Genomic DNA, 19,414 nt, shown 5'->3' with positions numbered 1-19,414 from the left:
CTATCTATCTATCTATCTATCTATCTATCTATCTATCTATCTATCTATCTATCTATCCAAGAATCTGCCGGCGGCACGGTGGCGCAGCGGTAGAGTTGCTGCCTTACAGCAAATGCAGCGCCGGAGACTCGGGTTTGATCCTGACTACGGGCGCCGTCTGTACGGAGTTTGTACGTTCTCCCCGTGACCTGCGTGGGTTTTCTCCGAGATCTTCGGTTTCCTCCCACACTCCAGGTATGTAGGTTAATTGACTGGGTAAAATGTTTTAAAAAAATTGTCCCTAGTGTGTGTAGGATAGTGTTAGTGTGCGGGGATCGCTGGGCGGCGCGGACTCGGTGGGCCGAACGGCCTGTTTCCGTGCTGTATCTCTAAATCTAAAAAAATCTATCTCTGCCGTAAAAATATCCACTGACTTGGCCTCCACAACCTTCTGTGGCAAAGAATTCCACAGATTCACCGTCCTCTGGTTACTTCTCTACACCACTACCTGCATTAAAAGGCACAGCAACTGCTGTTCAAACTTGAAAACTTTGTGCTAGTGGCGTGGTGGCACAGTTGCTGCCTTACAGCACCAGAGACCCGGGTTCGATTCTGCCTGCACGTGATCCATATCCCACCATTTCCAGCATATCCATGTGCCTATCCACAAACCTCAAACTTCACGATCATATTTGCCTCCACCACCACCCCAGACAGCGTGTTGCAAGCACCCACCACCCTCTGTGAAGAAACATTGCTCCACACATCCTCTTCAGACTTGGCCCCTTTCACAAAGTATTGAGGTTTCGAGTAACAGTAATATTCTTTCTCCAGCAAATCCCCTTTCATCATTAAGGACGACTTGTGCACAGCTCAAGATCTTTCTTAACAATGCCGAGAACCAGGGGCATTCAAGTACTTGCAAATGGTCATTTACCAACACTGGTAAAGGCCAAAGAACGGGGTGGCACGGTGGAGCGGTAGAGTTGCTGCCTTACAGCACCAGAGACCCGGGTTCCATCCTGACTATATGGAGTTTATACGTTCTCCCCGTGACCCGTGTGGGTTTTCTCCGGAATCTCCGGTTTCCACCCACATTCCAAAGACGTACAGGTTTGTAGGTTTATTGGCTTGGTATCATTATAAATTGTCCCCCCTGTGTGTAGGACGGTGTAAGTGTGCGGGGATTAGCTGGTCGAGGTTCGATCCTGACTATGGGTGCTGTCTATACGTTCTCCCCGCGACCTGCGTGGATCTCTGGTTTCCTGCCACGTTCCAAATTCGTACAGGTTTGTAGGTTAATTGGCTTGGTATCATTGTAAATAGCCCCTAGTGTGTGTAGGACAGTGGGGGTCGCTGGCCGGCGCGGACTCGATGTGCCAAAGGGCCTGTTTCTGCCCTGTATCTCTAAAAACAAAATAGACCGGGCATTTGCCCTGGCTAGTGACGGGAAGCTTAAAAACACACGGGAAGCTGGAAACAACTGGAGGGCGGTCACGGTGGCGCAGCGGTAGAGTTGCTGCCTTACAGCGAATGCAGCGCCGGAGACTCAGGTTCGATCCTGACTACGGGCGCCGTCTGTACGGAGTTTGTACGTTCTCCCCGTGACCTGCGTGGGTTTTCTCCGAGATCTTCGGTTTCCTCCCACACTCCAAAGACGTGCAGGTATGTAGGTTAATTGACTGGGCAAATGTAAAAATTGTCCCTTGTGTGTGTAGGATAGTGTTAGTGTGCGGGGATCGCTGGGCGGCGCGGACCCGGTGGGCCGAAGGGCCTGTTTCCGCGCTGTATCTCTAAATCTAAAAAATCTAAAACTAAAAAGTGACCAAGTTTGATCCACAATTTCAAGTGTTTGGCCCGACACGCTGGGATGTCGTTAAACACTTACGGAACGCCTATTTCAAACAAGTTGTTCTGTATCAGTTGCTTTCCCAGCATGATGATGCTCAGTTGAATGCACAACTCCATCAAGCAGCCTCCTGGAGCACACTGGGCAGGACAAAGAACAAAACGTTAATCCGCTTGTACATCGGCCTTAAGTCAGGCAGCCAGTTCACTGCTTAAACTTGTAGTTCAACTTGACACAAATCCAAAGTGGTGCGTTACCTCCTCCATCCGCATGCTACTAAAGATGTAGGTGTACTTCCCCGGCCGACCAGTGAATCTGAAACCAGATCATATTTAGTACAGCTCCATTTCGCCAAATAGAAACTGCAGAACATGAAATAAATTTATTAACAGATACATTTGAACTACTATCTACCACGTCGGTTGCAAAGTTGCAAAGTTGGACCGAATCACTCACCTGCCTTTGAAAAATGCAACGTAAAAGATTGGCGTGTAGGCATTCACAAACTTCAGCAGAAAAGATTTTAAAATTAATCTTTCCTCAAAACTCTTGTCGGTTTTTGGAATCTCTGTAACAGGAGCAAAAGGAAAAATACCGTCACAAGTTGACAATTGCTAATAAAGTCGACAACGTTATCAGACGGGTGCATTGTAATGGCTATTAATACAGCATTTCATTCAATGCTGGTTTAAACCGAAGATGGACACAAGACGCTGGAGTAACTCAGTGGGTCCGGCAGCTTCTCCGGAGAAAAGGAATAGGTGACGTTTTGGGTCAAGACCATTCTTCAGACTGAGGCTGGGAGGCGGGTTGCTATGCAACCTCCTTTAGGCGGTGCTTGGGGCTCCGGGCCTACACTGTCCGGAAGGTAGGCACAGATTTTAAGCAGCATCTGCAGTTTTCTTTCCTACTACAGCGTCCGGGCCTACAGCATCCGGGCCTACAGCGTCCGGGCCTACAGCGTCCGGGCCTACAGCGTCCGGGCCTACAGCGTCCGGGCCTACAGCGTCCGGGCCTACAGCGTCCGGGCCTACAGCGTCCGGGCCTACAGCGTCCGGGCCTACAGCGTCCGGGCCTACAGCGTCCGGGCCTACAGCGTCCGGGCCTACAGCGTCCGGGCCTACAGCGTCCGGGCCTACAGCGTCCGGGCCTACAGCGTCCGGGCCTACAGCGTCCGGGCCTACAGCGTCCGGGCCTACAGCGTCCGGGCCTACAGCGTCCGGGCCTACAGCGTCCGGGCCTACAGCGTCCGGGCCTACAGCGTCCGGGCCTACAGCGTCCGGGCCTACAGCGTCCGGGCCTACAGCGTCCGGGCCTACAGCGTCCGGGCCTACAGCGTCCGGGCCTACAGCGCCCCCCCCCCGGGCCTAATACGAGACAAGGGCGTTCCCGTATGGGACAAGCCAATTTAGCCCAAAATAGGGGATGTCCCGGCTGATACGGGACAGTTGGCAACCCTAGTGGAGGCCAAGCCATTTAAAGCAGAGACTGAAGATTCTTGATTAGTGAGGGTCTCAAAGGTTACAGGGAGAATGGAGTTGAGGGAAAAATAGATCAGCCATGATTGAATGGTAAGTAGACTTGATGGGCAGAATGGCCAGATTGTGCTCCTCGGTCTGTGGTCTATTGGAAGAAACTGAGTCATTTTACTGTGTCCGCTCCTGTAATGGAGGTTGTTTCACAGGTTCAGAGAGGAACGGAGATTTTAATCCGTGTCCTTTTTTTGTTCATCTACTTCAAACAGTCCGCTGCCTTTTCGGAGGATGAGTGCCAATTCATAAAAGCAGAGAGTAATCGCCATCCTTCAAAGTGGCAACAGTCTTGAAAGGAAATGTTGGAAACAATCGTCTCCTGACCTGCAGCCAAACGTGTACAAGTACCTGGCAACAGGGAAACATTTCCTCATCAAACAGCCGCTAAACTTTGAATAAACTTGGGACGTAGTGAAGACACTCAGTTCCAGGAAGCCCTTGAGGATAAAAGGCCAGGACTCCACAACAAGGGATTGCCCAGAGCAATAAACCATCAGAGCGAGGGACACTTTAACAATGAGATATTCCACGTTCACTGCGGCACACTGGTGCAGCGATAGACTAGCTGCCTCACGGCGCCAGGGATCCTGGTTCGATCCTGACTACGGAATTGAATTAAATTGAATACTTTATTGTCACGTGTGACAAATCACAATTAAATTCTTTGCTTGCAAACCTGACCAAGGTATGCATATAGTCACCCATAAAGGGCACTTACAAAGTTACAAATCCCCCCCCCCAATGCCAGTTCCCCCTTTGTTCTCCCCCCCCCCCCCCTCCCAGCGCAGGAGGATGAGGGGGTGATCGTATCGAGGTGTATAAAATCATGAGAGGATTCTCATTAAATCATACTGGTGCTGTCCGTACGGAGTTTGTACGTTCTCCCTGTTGCGTTTCCCTGGGTGTTCCGGTTTCCTCCCACACTCTAAAGACATACAGGTTTGTAGGTTAATTGGCTCTGGTAAAAATAGTAAAATTGTCCCTCGTGTGTGTGTTGGATAGTGCCGGTGGGCGTGTGGGGTGAACGCTGGTCGGCACGGACTCGGTGGGCCGAAGGGCCTGTTTCCCTAAACTAGCATCCCTAAACTAAACTAATCTAAACATTCCAACTGGGCTCTAAATAGAGCTAGACGGGCCCCAGATAGAGCTCTTAAAGATAGCAGACTCAGGGGGTACGGGGAGAAGGCAGGAACGGGGTACTGATTGTGAATGATCAGCCATGATCACATTGAATGGCGGTACTGCCTCGAAGGGCCGAATGGCCTCCTCCTGCACCTATTGTCTATTGTCTAAACCCGAGCATGCCTGTAAGTAGTACATGGAATGATTTGTAGGAAAATAAAACTGCAGATGCTGGTTTAAATCAAAGGTAGACACATAATGTTGGAGTAACTCAGCGGGTCAGGCAGCATCTCGGGAGAGAAGGAATGGGTGACATTTCGGCTCGAGACCCTTCTTCAGTTCTTCAGTCTGAAGAAGGGTCTCGACCCGAAACGTCACCCATTCCTTCTCTCCCGAGATGCTGCCTGACCCGCTGAGTTACTCCAGCATTTTGTGTCTACCATGGGAATGATTTAGTATCTGGTGGTAAAAACACAGTTCTGGCGGAGTTATATTCTTGGCTTGTTCATTCTATTAATAATCTAACAACCGCATCGGGGATGTGAATGGAACTGCTTACAAAGACTTGTCAAGTCAACGATGGTCAAGTTTTATATTAGACTTTGTATATATTTTTAATACCGTGAGCATCATAAACCAAAAAGCAGAACAGTTTTTAAATATCAAATCTTTGCACTTTTAATTAGGGACAACCTTGAATTGACATTGCAGAACATTCAGCGTAAACATTCAAGTGAGGGGTCCATTAAAATAACTTGTTCAATAACAAATCATTTATATCAAATGAATTGTTTGGAAATGAGGAGTGGGAAAGCAAATATAGACGGCGATTTCCGTACTTATTCTGTCTTCTGGCAACAATAGGATACTTCCGCAAGTACAAACTCAGAACAGCACTAAAACAAAAGACTCAGAACACTGGAGTAACTCAGCGGGCCAGGCAGCATCACTGAAGAACACGAATAGGTGATGTTTTGGATTGGGGCCCTTCTTCAACTTTAACCAGTCTGAAAAAGTGTTCCGACCTGAAATGTCACCTATCGACATCCTCCAGAGATGCTACCTGACCTGCTGAGTTACTCCAGCACTTTGTGTCTTTAAAAAAATAAAATAAAGCAGCATCTGCAGTTCATTATCATGAACCTGTCTAAATGTTTCTTAAACATTGCAATAGTCCCTGCCTCAATCACCTCCTCTGCCAGCTCGTTCCATACACCCACCACCCTTTGTGTGAAAAAGTTACCCCTCAGGGTCCCCCCCCCTCACCTTAAACCTATGGCCTCTGGTTCTCGATTCCCCTACTCTGAGCAAGAGGCTCAGTGCATTTACCCGATCTATTCCTCTCATGATTTTGAACACCTCTTTAAGATCACCCCTCATGCTCCTGCGCTCCAAGGAATAGAGTCACAAGTTGCCACGTTAAATACTTATTAAAACCCCATGCGTTTTGCCTTCATTGGCACAAAGAAAGGAGGCATTTCATTCAAAACCATATTTCAATAGACAATAGACAATAGGTGCAGGAGGAGGCCATTCGGCCCTTCGAGCCAGCACCGCCATTCAATGTGATCATTGAAACAGAGAATTGGCCTCCACTGCCTTCTGAGGCAGAGAATTCCACAGATTTACGACTCTCTGACTGAAAAAGTTTTTCCTCATCTCGGTTCTAAATGGCCTATCCCTTATTCTTAAAATGTGGCCCTTTGTTCTGGACTCCCCCAACATTGGGAACATGTTTCCTGCCTCTAACGTGTCCAACCCCTTAATAATCTTATACGTTTCGATAAGATCTCCTCTCATCCTTCTAAATTCCAGTGTATACAAGCCTAGTCGATCCAGACTTTCAACATACGACAATCCCGCCATTCCGGGAATTAACCTAGTAAACCTACGCTGCACGCCCTCAATAGCAAGAATATCCTTCCTCAAATTTGGAGACCAAAACTGCACAGAGTACTCCAGGTGCCTGCCTGCCATTCTGAAAAGGACCCATTTATCCCCATTCTTTGCTTTCTGTCTGTCAACCAATGTTCTATCCATGTCAGTACCCTACCTCCAATACCATGTGCTCTAATTTTGCCCACTAATCTCCTATGTGGAACCTTGTCGTAGGCTTTCTGAAAGTCAAGGTACACTACATCCAATGATGTTAAGTACTTGGTTTCAAGCACAAGATTGAATACCAAATGCAAGGACCAAACTCAACGCTGACAAAGTGGGAGGGGGAGCGGCCTTTAATAATGATTGATCTGGAAGGGAATATTGACATCTATATTACATTTAAGGAAAGCAATCACTATTTTGGACTTGCAGCAGGCGATTGTGGACTTTACGACTGGAATTGCCCAGATAAGAACACAGATGAGATGAACATTTAATACCTATAGGTATCACAAAATGCTGGAGTAACTCAGCAGGACAGGCAGCATCTTGGAGAGAAGGAATGGGTGACGTTTCGGGTCGAGGGCCTTCTTCAGTCTGAAGAAGGGTCTCGACCCAAAACGTCACCCATTCCTTCTCTCCAAGATGCTGCCTGACCCGCTGAGTTACTCCAGCATTTTGTGTCTACCTTCGATTTGTACCAGCATCTGCAGTTATTTTCCTCTTTAATACCTATATCTCTGGTCAGTCTTGAAACTTCCCAGAGTCATACGGCATGGAAACAGGCTCTTGGGCCCACCGAGTCCTCGATGACCAGCGATCCTCGTACACCAACGCTATCCGACACACACATGGGGGACAATTTTTACATTTGTGCCAAGCCAATTAACCTACAAACCTGTGCGTCTTTGGAGTGTGGGGGGAAACCGAAGATCTCGGAGAAAACCCACGCTGGTCACGGGGAGAACGTACAAACTCCGTACAGACAGCACTCGTAGTCGGGTTGGAACCCGGGTCTCCGGCGCTGCATTCGCTGTAAGGCAGCGACTCTACCGTCGCGCCACCGTGTAAGCGGAGGTTCACCTGGGAAAAGCATTGTGTCCTTACCGATGTTTGTCAGCCACCTGGCAATGGCGCCGTAGACTTCATCCAAAATAAGAATGACCACCAGGTTAATGATGACGGCAGTCGCCGTGACGATGACCCTGACATTCGCCTTGGCGTAGGCGTCGGGGCTCACGGCCATGGCCGCGGCCGTGGAGATGCGATAGAGGATCACTCCAAAGACGATAGCGAACGTCAGGCCAATCTAGAGAAAGCAGGAAACTTTGGGTTAGAATCCAATACCCTGATGCCTTCAGAAACTTACGGCTGCCAAAACAGAGCTACTGACGTGAACTTGTGGCAACAGATAAGAAATAGTTAGTTTACAAATGCAGCGGCATGCTAAATCTTTATTAGATCTCCCGACCAATTTTATAGTTTGAATTAGAAACATAGAAAATATGTGCAGGAGTCGGCCATTTGGCCCTTCGAGCCAGCACCGACCGCCATTCAATATGATCACAGCTGATCATCCCAAATCAGTACCCCGTTCCTGTTTTCACCCACATCCCTTGGTTCCGTTAGCCCAAAGAGCTAAATCTAACTCTCTCTTGAATACGTCCAGTGAATTGACCTACACTGCCTTCTGTGGCAGAGAAATCCACTCAGAGAATTAAATAATATGTACAGTATCTGCTTAAATTTAATTTTCAACTCTCAAGCACTGGACCGTGTTTCTCTCCACAGATGCTGCTAGATCTGCTGGGCATTTCCATTATTGCTTTCAATCCCGAGAATGATTAGGAGATGGGTTTAACTCTACTGGATATTGCAACTGTACCAATTGTATTAGTCGAGTTGAGTTTAGTTTATGTCACGTGCACCGAGGTACAGTAAAAAGCTTTTGTTACGTGCTATCCACTCAGCGGAAAGACAACACGTGATTACAATCGAATGGCCCACAGTGTACAGATACAAGGTAAAGGGAATAACGATCAGTGCAAGATAAAGCCAACAAAGACCAATCAAAGACAGACCGAGGGTCTCCATTGAGGTAGATAGTAGCTCAGGACCGCTCTCTGGTTGTGGTAGGGTGGTTCAGTTGCCTGATAACAGCTGCACAACTAAGGAAACCTGACAATAGACACAAAATGCTGGAATGACTCAACTGGTCAGGCAGCATCTCTGGAGAGAAGGAATAGGTGACGTATCAGGTCAAGACCCTTTTTCAGACTGACAGTCAGGGAGGGGGTCACTGGAGGTATGGGAAGGTACATAACAAATCTGGAAGCTAATACCTCAGCAAACCCCTGGTGGGATTCAAACCCTTGTTTCTGGATCGATGGGCCAGGGCTATGGGGAGAAGGCAGGAGAATGGGGTTAGGAGGGAGAGATAGATCAGCTTTGATTGAATGGCGGAGTAGACTTGATGGGCCGAATGGCCTAATTCTGCTCCAATTATATGACCTTATGACTTTTGGATGCTAGTCCAGTGTGTAAACCATTACATAATTCTCCCCGTGACCACGTGGGCTTTCTCTGAGATATTCGGTTTCCTCCCACACTCCATAGACGTACAGGCTTGTCGGCTAATTGGCTTGGTGTATATGTAAATTGTCCCTGGTGTGGGTGGATTAGAGTTAATGTGCGGGGATCGCTGGTCGGTGGGGAGTCGGTGGGCCGAAGGGCCTGTTTCCAAGCCGTATCTCTAAACTAAACTAAACAATTGTACCAGTGTTCTCCACAATCTTGCTTTGGGATTAAGTGGAATTGGAGTAGAATTAGGCCAACCTGCCAAATTGGATTCTGGATTCTGCCAAAATGTTACTTCTCATCAGTTTTTAATATCGCTTCACTAATTTATTATGGTTCCAGTGGCATTCATGTGTTATCTTATCCTCTCCTCAAAGGCCCCTCTAATGGAATCCAGACCGTTGAGGCTTTGCAACCTTCTGCACAACTCAAACACGTTCTCCTGGGGCCAGATTGCTGCTCCAATCTTTCTTGCATCACGTGGTGACCAGGGCTGAACATCATGCATCACACAGCATTTGATTAAAAACCTCACAATGTCACATTGCAAGATCGCAGGAGATACTCCACTGCCCAAGTCTTCATTCACGGCCCCAAACCACAGTCTCTTGACAATGCAGCGCAATTAGACAGGAAGAAACTGACCGACCAACGAGGATAGCGGGAACCAAAGGACACAGATTTAAGATAACTGGCAAAAGGCAAAATTAGTTTTTAAAAAATAAATACATTGGATAGTTTTGATCTGCTGAAAAAATTTATAATTTCAAAATCTCAATGGCCATGCACTCAGTGTTTATTCATTTTTAGGATTTGGGCACCCATAAGTGATAGGAGCAGAATTAGGCCATTCGGCCCATCAAGTCTACTCCGCCATTCAATCATGGCCGATCTATCTTTCCCTCTCAACCCCATTCTCCTGCCTTCTCGCTGTGACCCCTGACACCCATACTAATCAAGAATCCATCGATCTCCGTCTTAAAAATATCCATTGAATTGGCCTCCACAGTGTTCTGGCCATCTTTGTTGTCCATTTTTGATAACCGTCTATGTCTGTGCCCTTTGTCCATGTCTGCAGTTCTGATCATCCCAATACAGAAAGGATGTGGAGGCTGTTACAGAAGAGGTTTACCAGATTGGAGAGTATTAGCTACGAGGAGAAGTTGGACAAACCATGGATTATGTTCTCTGGAATACCAGAAGATGAGGGGAGACCTGATAAAAGTACATTAAAAAAATTATGAGAGGCATAGATAGGGTATTAAAGACTAGAGGGCATTGGTTTAAGGTGCGTGGGACAAAGTTTAAAGGAGATGTGTGAGGCACAGAGCTTTGCACAGAGGGTGGTGGGTGCCAAGAAAGAACTGCCAGGGGTGATGGTGGAGGCAAATACGATAGTGGAGTTTAAGGGGCTTTTGGATAGGCACATGGATATAGAGGGAATGGAGGGGATATGGAACACGTGCAGGCAGATAACAGTTGGTCCAGGCATCATATTCGACACAGATATCGTGGCTGAAGGGCCTGTTTCTGCACTTTCCATTCTCTATGTTCTAATGACTCAATTTAGCTGCCCATATTCATTCACTGACCAGAGAGACTATTAAACAAAAAATGCAGATGATGGAAACTTAAAATAAAAATACAAAATGGTGGAAATACTCAGCAGTTTAAACCACACTCTGCGGGACGAGAAACAGTAAAAAAAATTAAAAAGTTTACTTTAGAGATACAGTGTGGAAATAGGCCCTTCAGCCCATCAAGTCCGTGCCGACCAGCGATCCCCACACATTAACACTATCCCACACAGACTCGGGACAATTTACAATTACATTAGAACTGAGATGAGGAAAAACTTTTCCAGTCAGAGAGTTGTGAATCTGTGGAATTCTCTGCCTCAGAAGGCAGTGGAGGCCAATTCTCTGAATGCATTCAAGAGAGAGCTAGATGGAGCTCTTAAGGATAGCGGAGTCAGGGGGTATGGGGAGAAGGCAGGAACGGGGTACTGATTGTGAATGATCAACCATGATCACATTGAATGGCGGTACTGGCTCAAAGGGCCGAATGGCCTCCTCCTGCACCTATTGTCTATACCGAGCCAATTAACCTACAAACCTGTACGTCTTTGGAGTGTGGGAGGAAACCTAAGATCTCAGAGAAAACCCACGCAGGTCACGGGGAGAACGTGCAAACTCCATACAGACAGCACGTGCAGTTGGGATCGGACCCGGGTCTCTGGCGCTGTAAGGCAGCAACTCTACCGCTGCGCCACCGTGCCGCCCTAATGTTTCGGGTCTTTGCCACATGGTCAAGAAGGGTTAACCTTGGTCACATCCACTCCCTAAGGCCTTGGTCACCAAGGTTGCACCCAACACCTCTTCCACCACCCTCCCTGCAGCTTAAACTTTACTGTGCTCCTTCCCATTTCTAACAAAGTGTTTTCTACCCAAAGCGTTAACCCTTTCTCATCCCACAGTTATGGCCTGACCTGGTGTGTGTCTCCAGAATTGTGTTTACATTTGAGATTTACAAGATTGGCAGAACTGTCTGATTTTCTCTGGCTCGCAAATTGGCTGGCGTATTTCCCAACACCAATCCCATGGCATAACACTGCCAATATACTTCATTGTGTTTAAAGCATTTTGCAATTGGATTGGAGAGGACCAAATGCCAGCCGCCTTTCCCATTCATCCTGCGCATTCATGAATACCTTTGATGCCCGAACTCTGATATCCTTCGAACCTTACAGTATGCCAAAATAAACGGACGTTCCACCGATACAGGTACCTCGTGTTTTACGTGTGTTTAATTTGTTTGTTTTTGAAATAACGATCATAAGTGACAGGAACAGAATTCGGCCATTTGACCCATCAAGTCTACTCTGCCATTCAATCATGGCTGATCTATCTCTCTCTCTCTCAATCCTATTCACCTGGCTTCTCCCCATAACCCCTGACACCCGTACTAATCAAGCTTGTGCTTGTTGTTATCAGAGGTCAGGTGTCAGAGGTTATGGGGAGAAGGCAGGCGAATGGGGTTAGGAGGGAGAGATAGATCAGCTACGATTGAATGGCGGAGTAGACTTGATCGCCGAATCGCCTAATTCTACTCTTATTCAATAGACAATAGACAATAGGTGCAGGAGTAGGCCATTCAGCCCTTCGAGCCAGCACCGCCATTCAATGCGATCACGGCTGATCACTCTCAATCAGTATTCCGTCTGTACCAAATCTTGATAAACACATTGGTATTTTTTTGAACAATACCCTCAAATGTACTGCTGAGAGCGTGGTGATGTTTAATTTACGTGTTTTTGAATTATGTGCTGCTTTTCAAGCACGTAAGCCCCGAGTAAAACACGAGGTGCCTGTAAGTCAATTGAAAAGTTATTGACATTCTTACCATAAATAGGATGCCGACTATGTTTGTTATGTACGCCGGAGTACGATCTTTCCAAGTCAGCTTCTCTTGCTCAGTCTGCGAACACAAGCAGAAATCAGTGACAAGTTAATTCTCCAAGGTGGCCGTTAACTCCAACATGTGCTAGGTGCTTCTGCTCAAAATAAGTCCTTATCTGAATCATGGAAACCATCAGGTTTCACCTGGGTAGCAAGGTGGTTAAATAATACAGAACTGTTAGACACAAGTGATGCCTTGCCAAACTTTGTATGCCTGTGCATGTCTCAGATAATATTGGACCAAAACCCAACCAATTTGACCGTCTAATCTATAAGAGCGCACACCGCCATTTGTCGACACTGCTTGACTATTTCTTTAGTGATAAGACCGCATCTTATTATATTGATCGCTTGCTAAGTTTGTTCCTCAATGGGTCAGATCCATAATTCAATACTCAATGTTGTAAGTTGCTGTGTCAACAGGCACTAAACCTCATTTGAAAAACCTCATAGTATGCCCAGCAATGTTGAACTTTTTATTTCGAGTCTCACCACCAAAGGCTTTTTTTCTGCAACGTAACAAAATGGCGCAGAGCGCATCCTCCATTGCTGGCCAGAGTAAGGTACAAGGTCCACCTACCAAGGGGTCTTTCTGGTGAAACGGCAGCAAGTCCTGGGTTTGTGGTCGTGCGGGCTCTGCCTCGCACGATGGATACGCGCCTTCATCTCTCAACAGTTGGGACGTCTCTCATCGCAGTTATCCCTTATCAACAACAGGAGGGATCCTCAAACACACCCTTTGCCAACCAGACCACGAGAAACACTTTGGATCATCACCGTCAGAACCTCCAGATGGCTTGTTTACTATCCATCTACCCCGACTGGCCTGCTTGCATGATACCAGGTCGACATGTGGACTAATGGCCTCACGAATGTCTGACACTATCCAACTCTTGCCCTCCAAACTCCTGAGCAATTGGTCTGCCTTCAAACCACCGCAGTCTGAGATGGGCCACATACTGTTCCAATTGAACCATCACCATTTTCCAGCAGGATAATTCTACCACAAATTTCAATCGCCTTTTGATATCGACTCCATCGGTTTTCTTGCCCAATATCTCAGGCTGAACAAGTTTAGCGCCCAGCTGTTCTCATTTGTCTCCAGAGCCACCAGCCGGAGAGAAATGCAGCAGCCACCTTGTTCACGCGTATAGTTCCATCGATATATGTTTACAAACAAACTCTATGCAGAATGGACGGTTCAGCTAAAGTCAAGCTGCTCCCCCCCCCCCCTCACCCCAAGGTCTGTATTATTGAACACATCAAAAAAAAATCAAATAAGAATCCAAAATTCAAAGTGGACTTCCAGCAACCAGGTACACTGGCTTCAATTGGAGATAGAACGAGGGAATAGGACTTGATAATCCTATACATCGGTCGGTGCGAGTCTACATCTGTTGTGAAAGACTGTGGCAATATCGTGCAGACAGAAAAGACTTAGAGGTATAAACATTCGCAAATTTGTGTTGGTTTATGCGTGTGTGTGTTTAGAGAGGGAGGGGATAGAATGCGTGACTTGATGTTAGGGGTGATGGCAGATGTGAATGTTAGCACAAATTAAATTGCAGTATGGGGTCATTTGGACCTTTACCCTTGTTCCTCTAATCCATAAAGTTCAGGGTTGATGTTTAACCTTGTCGCCACTTTGCTGCACTAATCCCACCTTTCCTGAACCTATTAAACTCTAGCAGTGTCGTAATCGGTAGGGGGAATATACTGAGCAACCAACCTCACATGTGGTAGAGGCTTCTACTCATTCACTTGCCCGGATGAGGAATTATCTCCCAATATTGCTCCAAATGGACAAAACCTTGGAGACACAGGCCCCTCGTGTTAAAGACCCCAGTTAAGGGAGAGACCATCTTGCATCGATCCTATCGAGGGCAACTTTGTCCCTTTCAACACGATCACCTTTGACTTTCGTCGGTCATGTAGATCCAATTCACTTGTGAGTTGCTCCTCACAATCCCACATCCTAAGCATGGGGCTGAGATCAGTAACCCCTCTCAGTTAGTGTCATATAGAGTCAGACAGCGTGGAAACAGGCCCTTCGTCCAACTTGCCCATAGTCTGAAGAAGGGTCTCAACCCAAAACATCACCCATTCTTTCTATCCAGAGATGCTGCCTGCCCGCTGTGTTACCCGAGCATTTGGCCTCGATCCCCATCAGAACCCTTCCAAAACTCTTATCCCTTGCCCTAAATCTATCTGCTCTGGTCTTGATCGAGGGAACTGTCTCCTGCAGTCTTCTCTATATCCATTCCAAAGGTTTTAATTTTAATTTAAAATTTAAAGTTATCCTTTAATCAATTAATGCGAGCAGAAATGTTTTAATGTTATTTGCCCCCAAATTAAAACAAAACTACCCTTCACACATGAAGATGATGGATGAACATCAGTCTGAATTGTGCCTCTGCAATGTAGCTTGGTTGCTAAGAGGGTTTCCCAATCACCACCTATTTGTTAAAGGGCTTCTCTTATTAACGTAATAATTTATCAGCTCATCTATTTAATTAATAATTTATCACTCCAACGTGTCCATGATAAAACTCCAAATTTTGCTTAGGAGTCCTGACAAAGAAAACGCAGATTAAAAATAGTTTGATATAACCAATGGACGATATTTAATAAGGACAAACTTCAAAACTAGAAGCTTAGCACATTCATATCCCGATCGACCGCTGCTACCAGGACAGCTTACGACTAGGCAAGCATCACAGAATACAAGAGTGCTCAAAGTCATAAGTTCCATGCACAGTGATAACCAAACTAAGGTGGCTGGAAACGAAAAACTGAACTAAGGTGCCTCTACAAGTACTCCCATGCACAGCCATTCTAATGCACTCGTTTTTAACCAACTACCGGGCGGACACATTTAATAAAGGGACAAGAGTTTGGAGACATTAAAAAAAACAAAAAACCATCAGGTTGTTGAGAAAGACGGCCACTTCCAACTGAAGGCGTTTCCTTCAGCTCATTTCTTCACAGCGATGAACAAATTAATCTGGGGGACAAGTTTCCCCAACCAATTTAATGAGGAATTTTGAAAAAAGTGAGATGTGATCGCGAGAGAAAAATCTCTCAATTCTGTCCATTTGATACTTTGACTGTTGATAATCCAAATGACAAGATAAATTCGGGTAAGTCAGTATAATATTCCCCGAATATTATTATTGTGTGTGTGTGTGTGTGTGTGTGTGTGTGTGTGTGTGTGTGTGTGTGTGTGTGTGTGTGTGTGCGAGTGTGTGCGCGTGTGAGTGAGTGTGTGAGCGAGTGTGAGTGTGTGCGAGTGTGTGTGTGTGTGTGTGTGTGAGTGTGTGTGTGTGTGTGTGTGAGAGTGTGTGTGTGTGTGTGTGTGTGTGTGTGTGTGAGAGTGTGTGTGTGAGTGTGTGTGTGTGTGTGTGTGTGTGTGAGTGTGTGTGTGTGAGCGAGTGTGAGTGCGTGTGTGTGTGTGTGAGTGTGTGTGTGTGTGTGAGTGTGTGTGTGTGTGTGTGTGTGTGTGAGCGAGTGCGAGTGTGTGTGAGTGTGTGTGTGTGTGTGTGAGCGAGTGCGAGTGTGTGTGAGTGTGTGTGTGTGTGTGTGCGCGTGTACGTGTAAATAAATACATATAAATATGAATATGAGGATGTGTATATGTGTATGTGCATATATATGCGTATATATATAATATACGATCATATACATTTGTGTTTATGTTATTATATACATTTATTGCATGCATATTATATTAATTGATATGTATTATTTATTAATATGTATTCAATTTTCCCCTCTGAATTGAATGAGCAAGATTTACTGGTAAAATGTGAAATTGCTATTACACCAGGAGTCAAAATTAGCTTGTGTTCCATGTGGCAATAAGGGTGACATTGCCGTGAGGGGTGAGAATGCCGATTATAACAAAAGGAATATTGGCTCCGTGTCTTTCTGAACAAACTTAAAAAAAACAGATAAGAAAGCTTTATTGTCAACTGGTACCAATTTCATGCCTGACATGGCAGACAAAACTCTGTTTTTCCATTTGTTTGGCTGTTCCTCCACCAGGTCCGTCGGCTTCTGAGGTCAGGCAGAGAAAAAGGACCACACAGGCAAAGGGTTAAACACATCACTGCAGACGGACACTGGGGATTCACTACCGAGCTATACGTACATCATTGGCCATTTTATGTGGTTCAGTTTAGCTTGGAGACACAGCGCGGAAACAAGGCCCACCGGCCCACCGAGTCCGCGCCGACCAGCGATCCCGGCACACGCCAACGCCATCCTACACACGCGCGCACACACGGGACAATTTACAATTTTTAACCAAAGCCAATTAACTTACAAACCTGTACGTCTTTGGAGTGTGGGAGGGAACTGGAGAAAAACCCACGCGGTCACGGGGAGAACGTACAAACTCCGTACAGACAGCACCTGTAGTCAGGATCGAACCTGGGTCTCCGGCGCTGTGAGGCAGCAGCTCAACCCGCTGCGTCACTGTGCCGCATTTTATTTTTTTGCATTCGTGAAATGCTGAAAACTACCATCGAGAACCCAAGGCGAGCATCAAACCCATTGGGGCCAATTGCACAGTGGAAATAAGGAACGACAGATGCTGGTTTACACAAAAGGACACAGAGTGCTGGAGTAACTCAGCGGGCCAGGCAGCATCTCTGGAGAACATGGATAGGTGACGTTTCAGGTCGGGTGCCTGAAGAAAGGTGCCTACCCGGAACATCACCAATCCATGTTCTCCACAGATGCTGCCTGACCCGCTGAGTTACTCCAGCACTCTGAAACGTCACCAATCCATGTTCTCCACAGATGCTGCCTGACCCGCTGAGTTACTCCAGCACTCTGTGAAACGTCACCTATCCATGTTCTCCACAGATGCTGCCTGACCCGCTGAGTTACTCCAGCACTCTGAAACGTCACCTATCCACATTCTCCAGAGATGCTGCCTGACCCGCTGAGTTACTCCAGCACTGTCTCCTGTTGAGGTGAATCACATAATTGCCGTCAAAGATGGTCCATCCACCAGAAAATCTAACATGGAGGATGACAACTTAGTACGGGTGTCAGGGGTTATGGGGGAGATGGCAGGAGAGTGGAATTAGGAAAGAGATAAATCAGCCACGATTGAATGGCAGAGTAAACTTGATGGGCCGAATGGCCTAATTCTGCTCCTATTACTTATTAACGGTTCCATAAATCAGTGCCCAGAATATAAATATAATGAAGCGCATTAATATAATTGTGCAGCAAGACAAAATTCTTAGGAACAAGATTACACAAATCAATACGGTTTCCAAAACCAAGAAAAAGAAAACTGCAGAAAAATTATTAATCAGGTCTAAGACTGTTAATGAAGCATCAATTATATTAAAGGCTAATGTGTACCTCTTCTTTCTTTTGAAGTTCTTTCTTCAGAACTTTACTCAGCACCCTAGCCTCATATTCAGGGCGTGGATGATCCTGCCAATGTCAAAAGAGAGGAAAAGTCATCTTAGCAGAAACATTATTTTTATCGTAATTAAAAAGCAACATTAAGCAACAGCCAAAGAAAAGTTATTCAAAGTTCAACAATAGACAATAGGTGCAGGAGTAGGCCATTCAGCACTTCGAGCCAGCACCGCCATTCAATGTGATCATGGCTGACCATTCACAATCAGTATGCATAGTCTTTTTGTTGACAAAGCAGCTTTTCGCTCCACCTCGGTACACGTGACAATAGCAAACTAGACTAATAATCCAACCCAGGACTCTGCCACTGTACTCTTCTACTATTTGCGTCACTGCCCCATCCTTAATTATTACTGTGGCCCCGAGACAAAATAGAAAGAAGCATTCACGAAAGGCAAGCAGAAGCATTGAGTAAGCTCTGGAGAAAATTCCCAGTCCTGGCAACAGCTCGTGAGAAAATAATAGAGATTGATTATTAAGAGCATCACAGTTTTCGACAGTACAACGTGTGGAACGAACATTGCCAATACAACATGTATTTCAAAGCTTAACTTAACATTGCATTGAATCAAATCCCACCTCCTGCTGCCCCCCACCCCATCCCATCCAGCACCGATAGCACAAGCCATAAGAAGCAAGCTCAGGAAAGATATGCAGGATTTAATTTTCAAAAAATTGTCCAAACCTTTAATCGTTCCTTTAGGAAGTGGGCGACAGAAGAAGAAAAAAGTATTATTAAACTGCAAAAAAATGGCGATAGAATATTGTTCAATTGCAAATTTAGGAATTTTTGGGAAAGATGTTTGTAGCCTAACCTCCTCTTCTTCAAACCCAGTGAGATCCCATTTGTAATTCAGTCTCATCTGGCATCTCTTCCAATGCTCCAGGAACATCGCAGCTGGAAGTAAAAGAGGCTGCTGTTAAAGTGGTCACTGGCGGAACCTCACACAGTGGCTCTAGCAATGAGTTTGTTTTAATATGAAGCATGGCTTCAAACGTTGGCCACACAAATGTGCCCTGTAGCTCATCTCAGTTCCAATCATGCAACCGGTCAGGGTGGGCCACACCAGTTTATAGATGGGGTGCAAGAGTTCTGGTGGATTCACCACCCTCTGACTAAAGAAATTCCTCCCCATCTCCTTCCTAAAGGACCATCCTTTTATTCTCAGGCTATGACCTCTCGTCCCAGACTCTCCCACTAGTGGAAGCATTCTCTCCACATCCACTCTATCCAGGCCTTTCACTCTGTTTCTGTTTCTCCACTTTATTCATCAGAACTTCAGGCAACCTAGCGGATGGTAAAAAATAAATTCAAGAGCACAAGACTGAGAAGAATGTATTAATCAAGTCTAACATTGTATCTTGTATGAATATAAAACTTCATATCTTCCTTCAAAAGGAATTGGAGTTGAAAGATGTAAGCTTCAACTAAAATTCAATGGCAAAGGAAACAGATGATTTGGTAATAAAGCTAAACTGAAACGTCTTCATATGTTAACATTTAAATCTGAGTTATTTATACTCCAGTGAGTTCCTTGTCCATGTTGAATAAGACGTGGAAACCACAAACTTAA

The 19,414-nt window shown here is 45.9% G+C and overlaps 1 protein-coding gene across 1 annotated transcript in view; it reads right to left on the bottom strand.

Moving 5' to 3' along the window:
- The window catches only part of ano1a (anoctamin 1, calcium activated chloride channel a), a 218,615-nt gene that overhangs the window by 26,794 nt on the left and 172,407 nt on the right, over window positions 1-19,414 (bottom strand). Inside the window, exons 15-23 of the mRNA XM_078414914.1 lie at window positions 18,656-18,738; window positions 18,526-18,537; window positions 17,778-17,852; window positions 16,377-16,454; window positions 12,343-12,417; window positions 7,471-7,672; window positions 2,285-2,396; window positions 2,086-2,143; window positions 1,868-1,968 (exon numbers count right to left, since the gene is read on the bottom strand). Of these exons, the coding sequence (XP_078271040.1) occupies window positions 1,868-1,968; window positions 2,086-2,143; window positions 2,285-2,396; window positions 7,471-7,672; window positions 12,343-12,417; window positions 16,377-16,454; window positions 17,778-17,852; window positions 18,526-18,537; window positions 18,656-18,738 (796 nt within the window). The remainder of the gene's footprint in view (window positions 1-1,867; window positions 1,969-2,085; window positions 2,144-2,284; window positions 2,397-7,470; window positions 7,673-12,342; window positions 12,418-16,376; window positions 16,455-17,777; window positions 17,853-18,525; window positions 18,538-18,655; window positions 18,739-19,414) is intronic.

The sequence above is a fragment of the Rhinoraja longicauda genome, chromosome 18 (assembly GCF_053455715.1).
Source record: "Rhinoraja longicauda isolate Sanriku21f chromosome 18, sRhiLon1.1, whole genome shotgun sequence".
In the NCBI taxonomy this organism is placed as follows: domain Eukaryota; kingdom Metazoa; phylum Chordata; class Chondrichthyes; order Rajiformes; family Arhynchobatidae; genus Rhinoraja; species Rhinoraja longicauda.
This window is presented reverse-complemented; position numbering and strand designations above follow the sequence as displayed.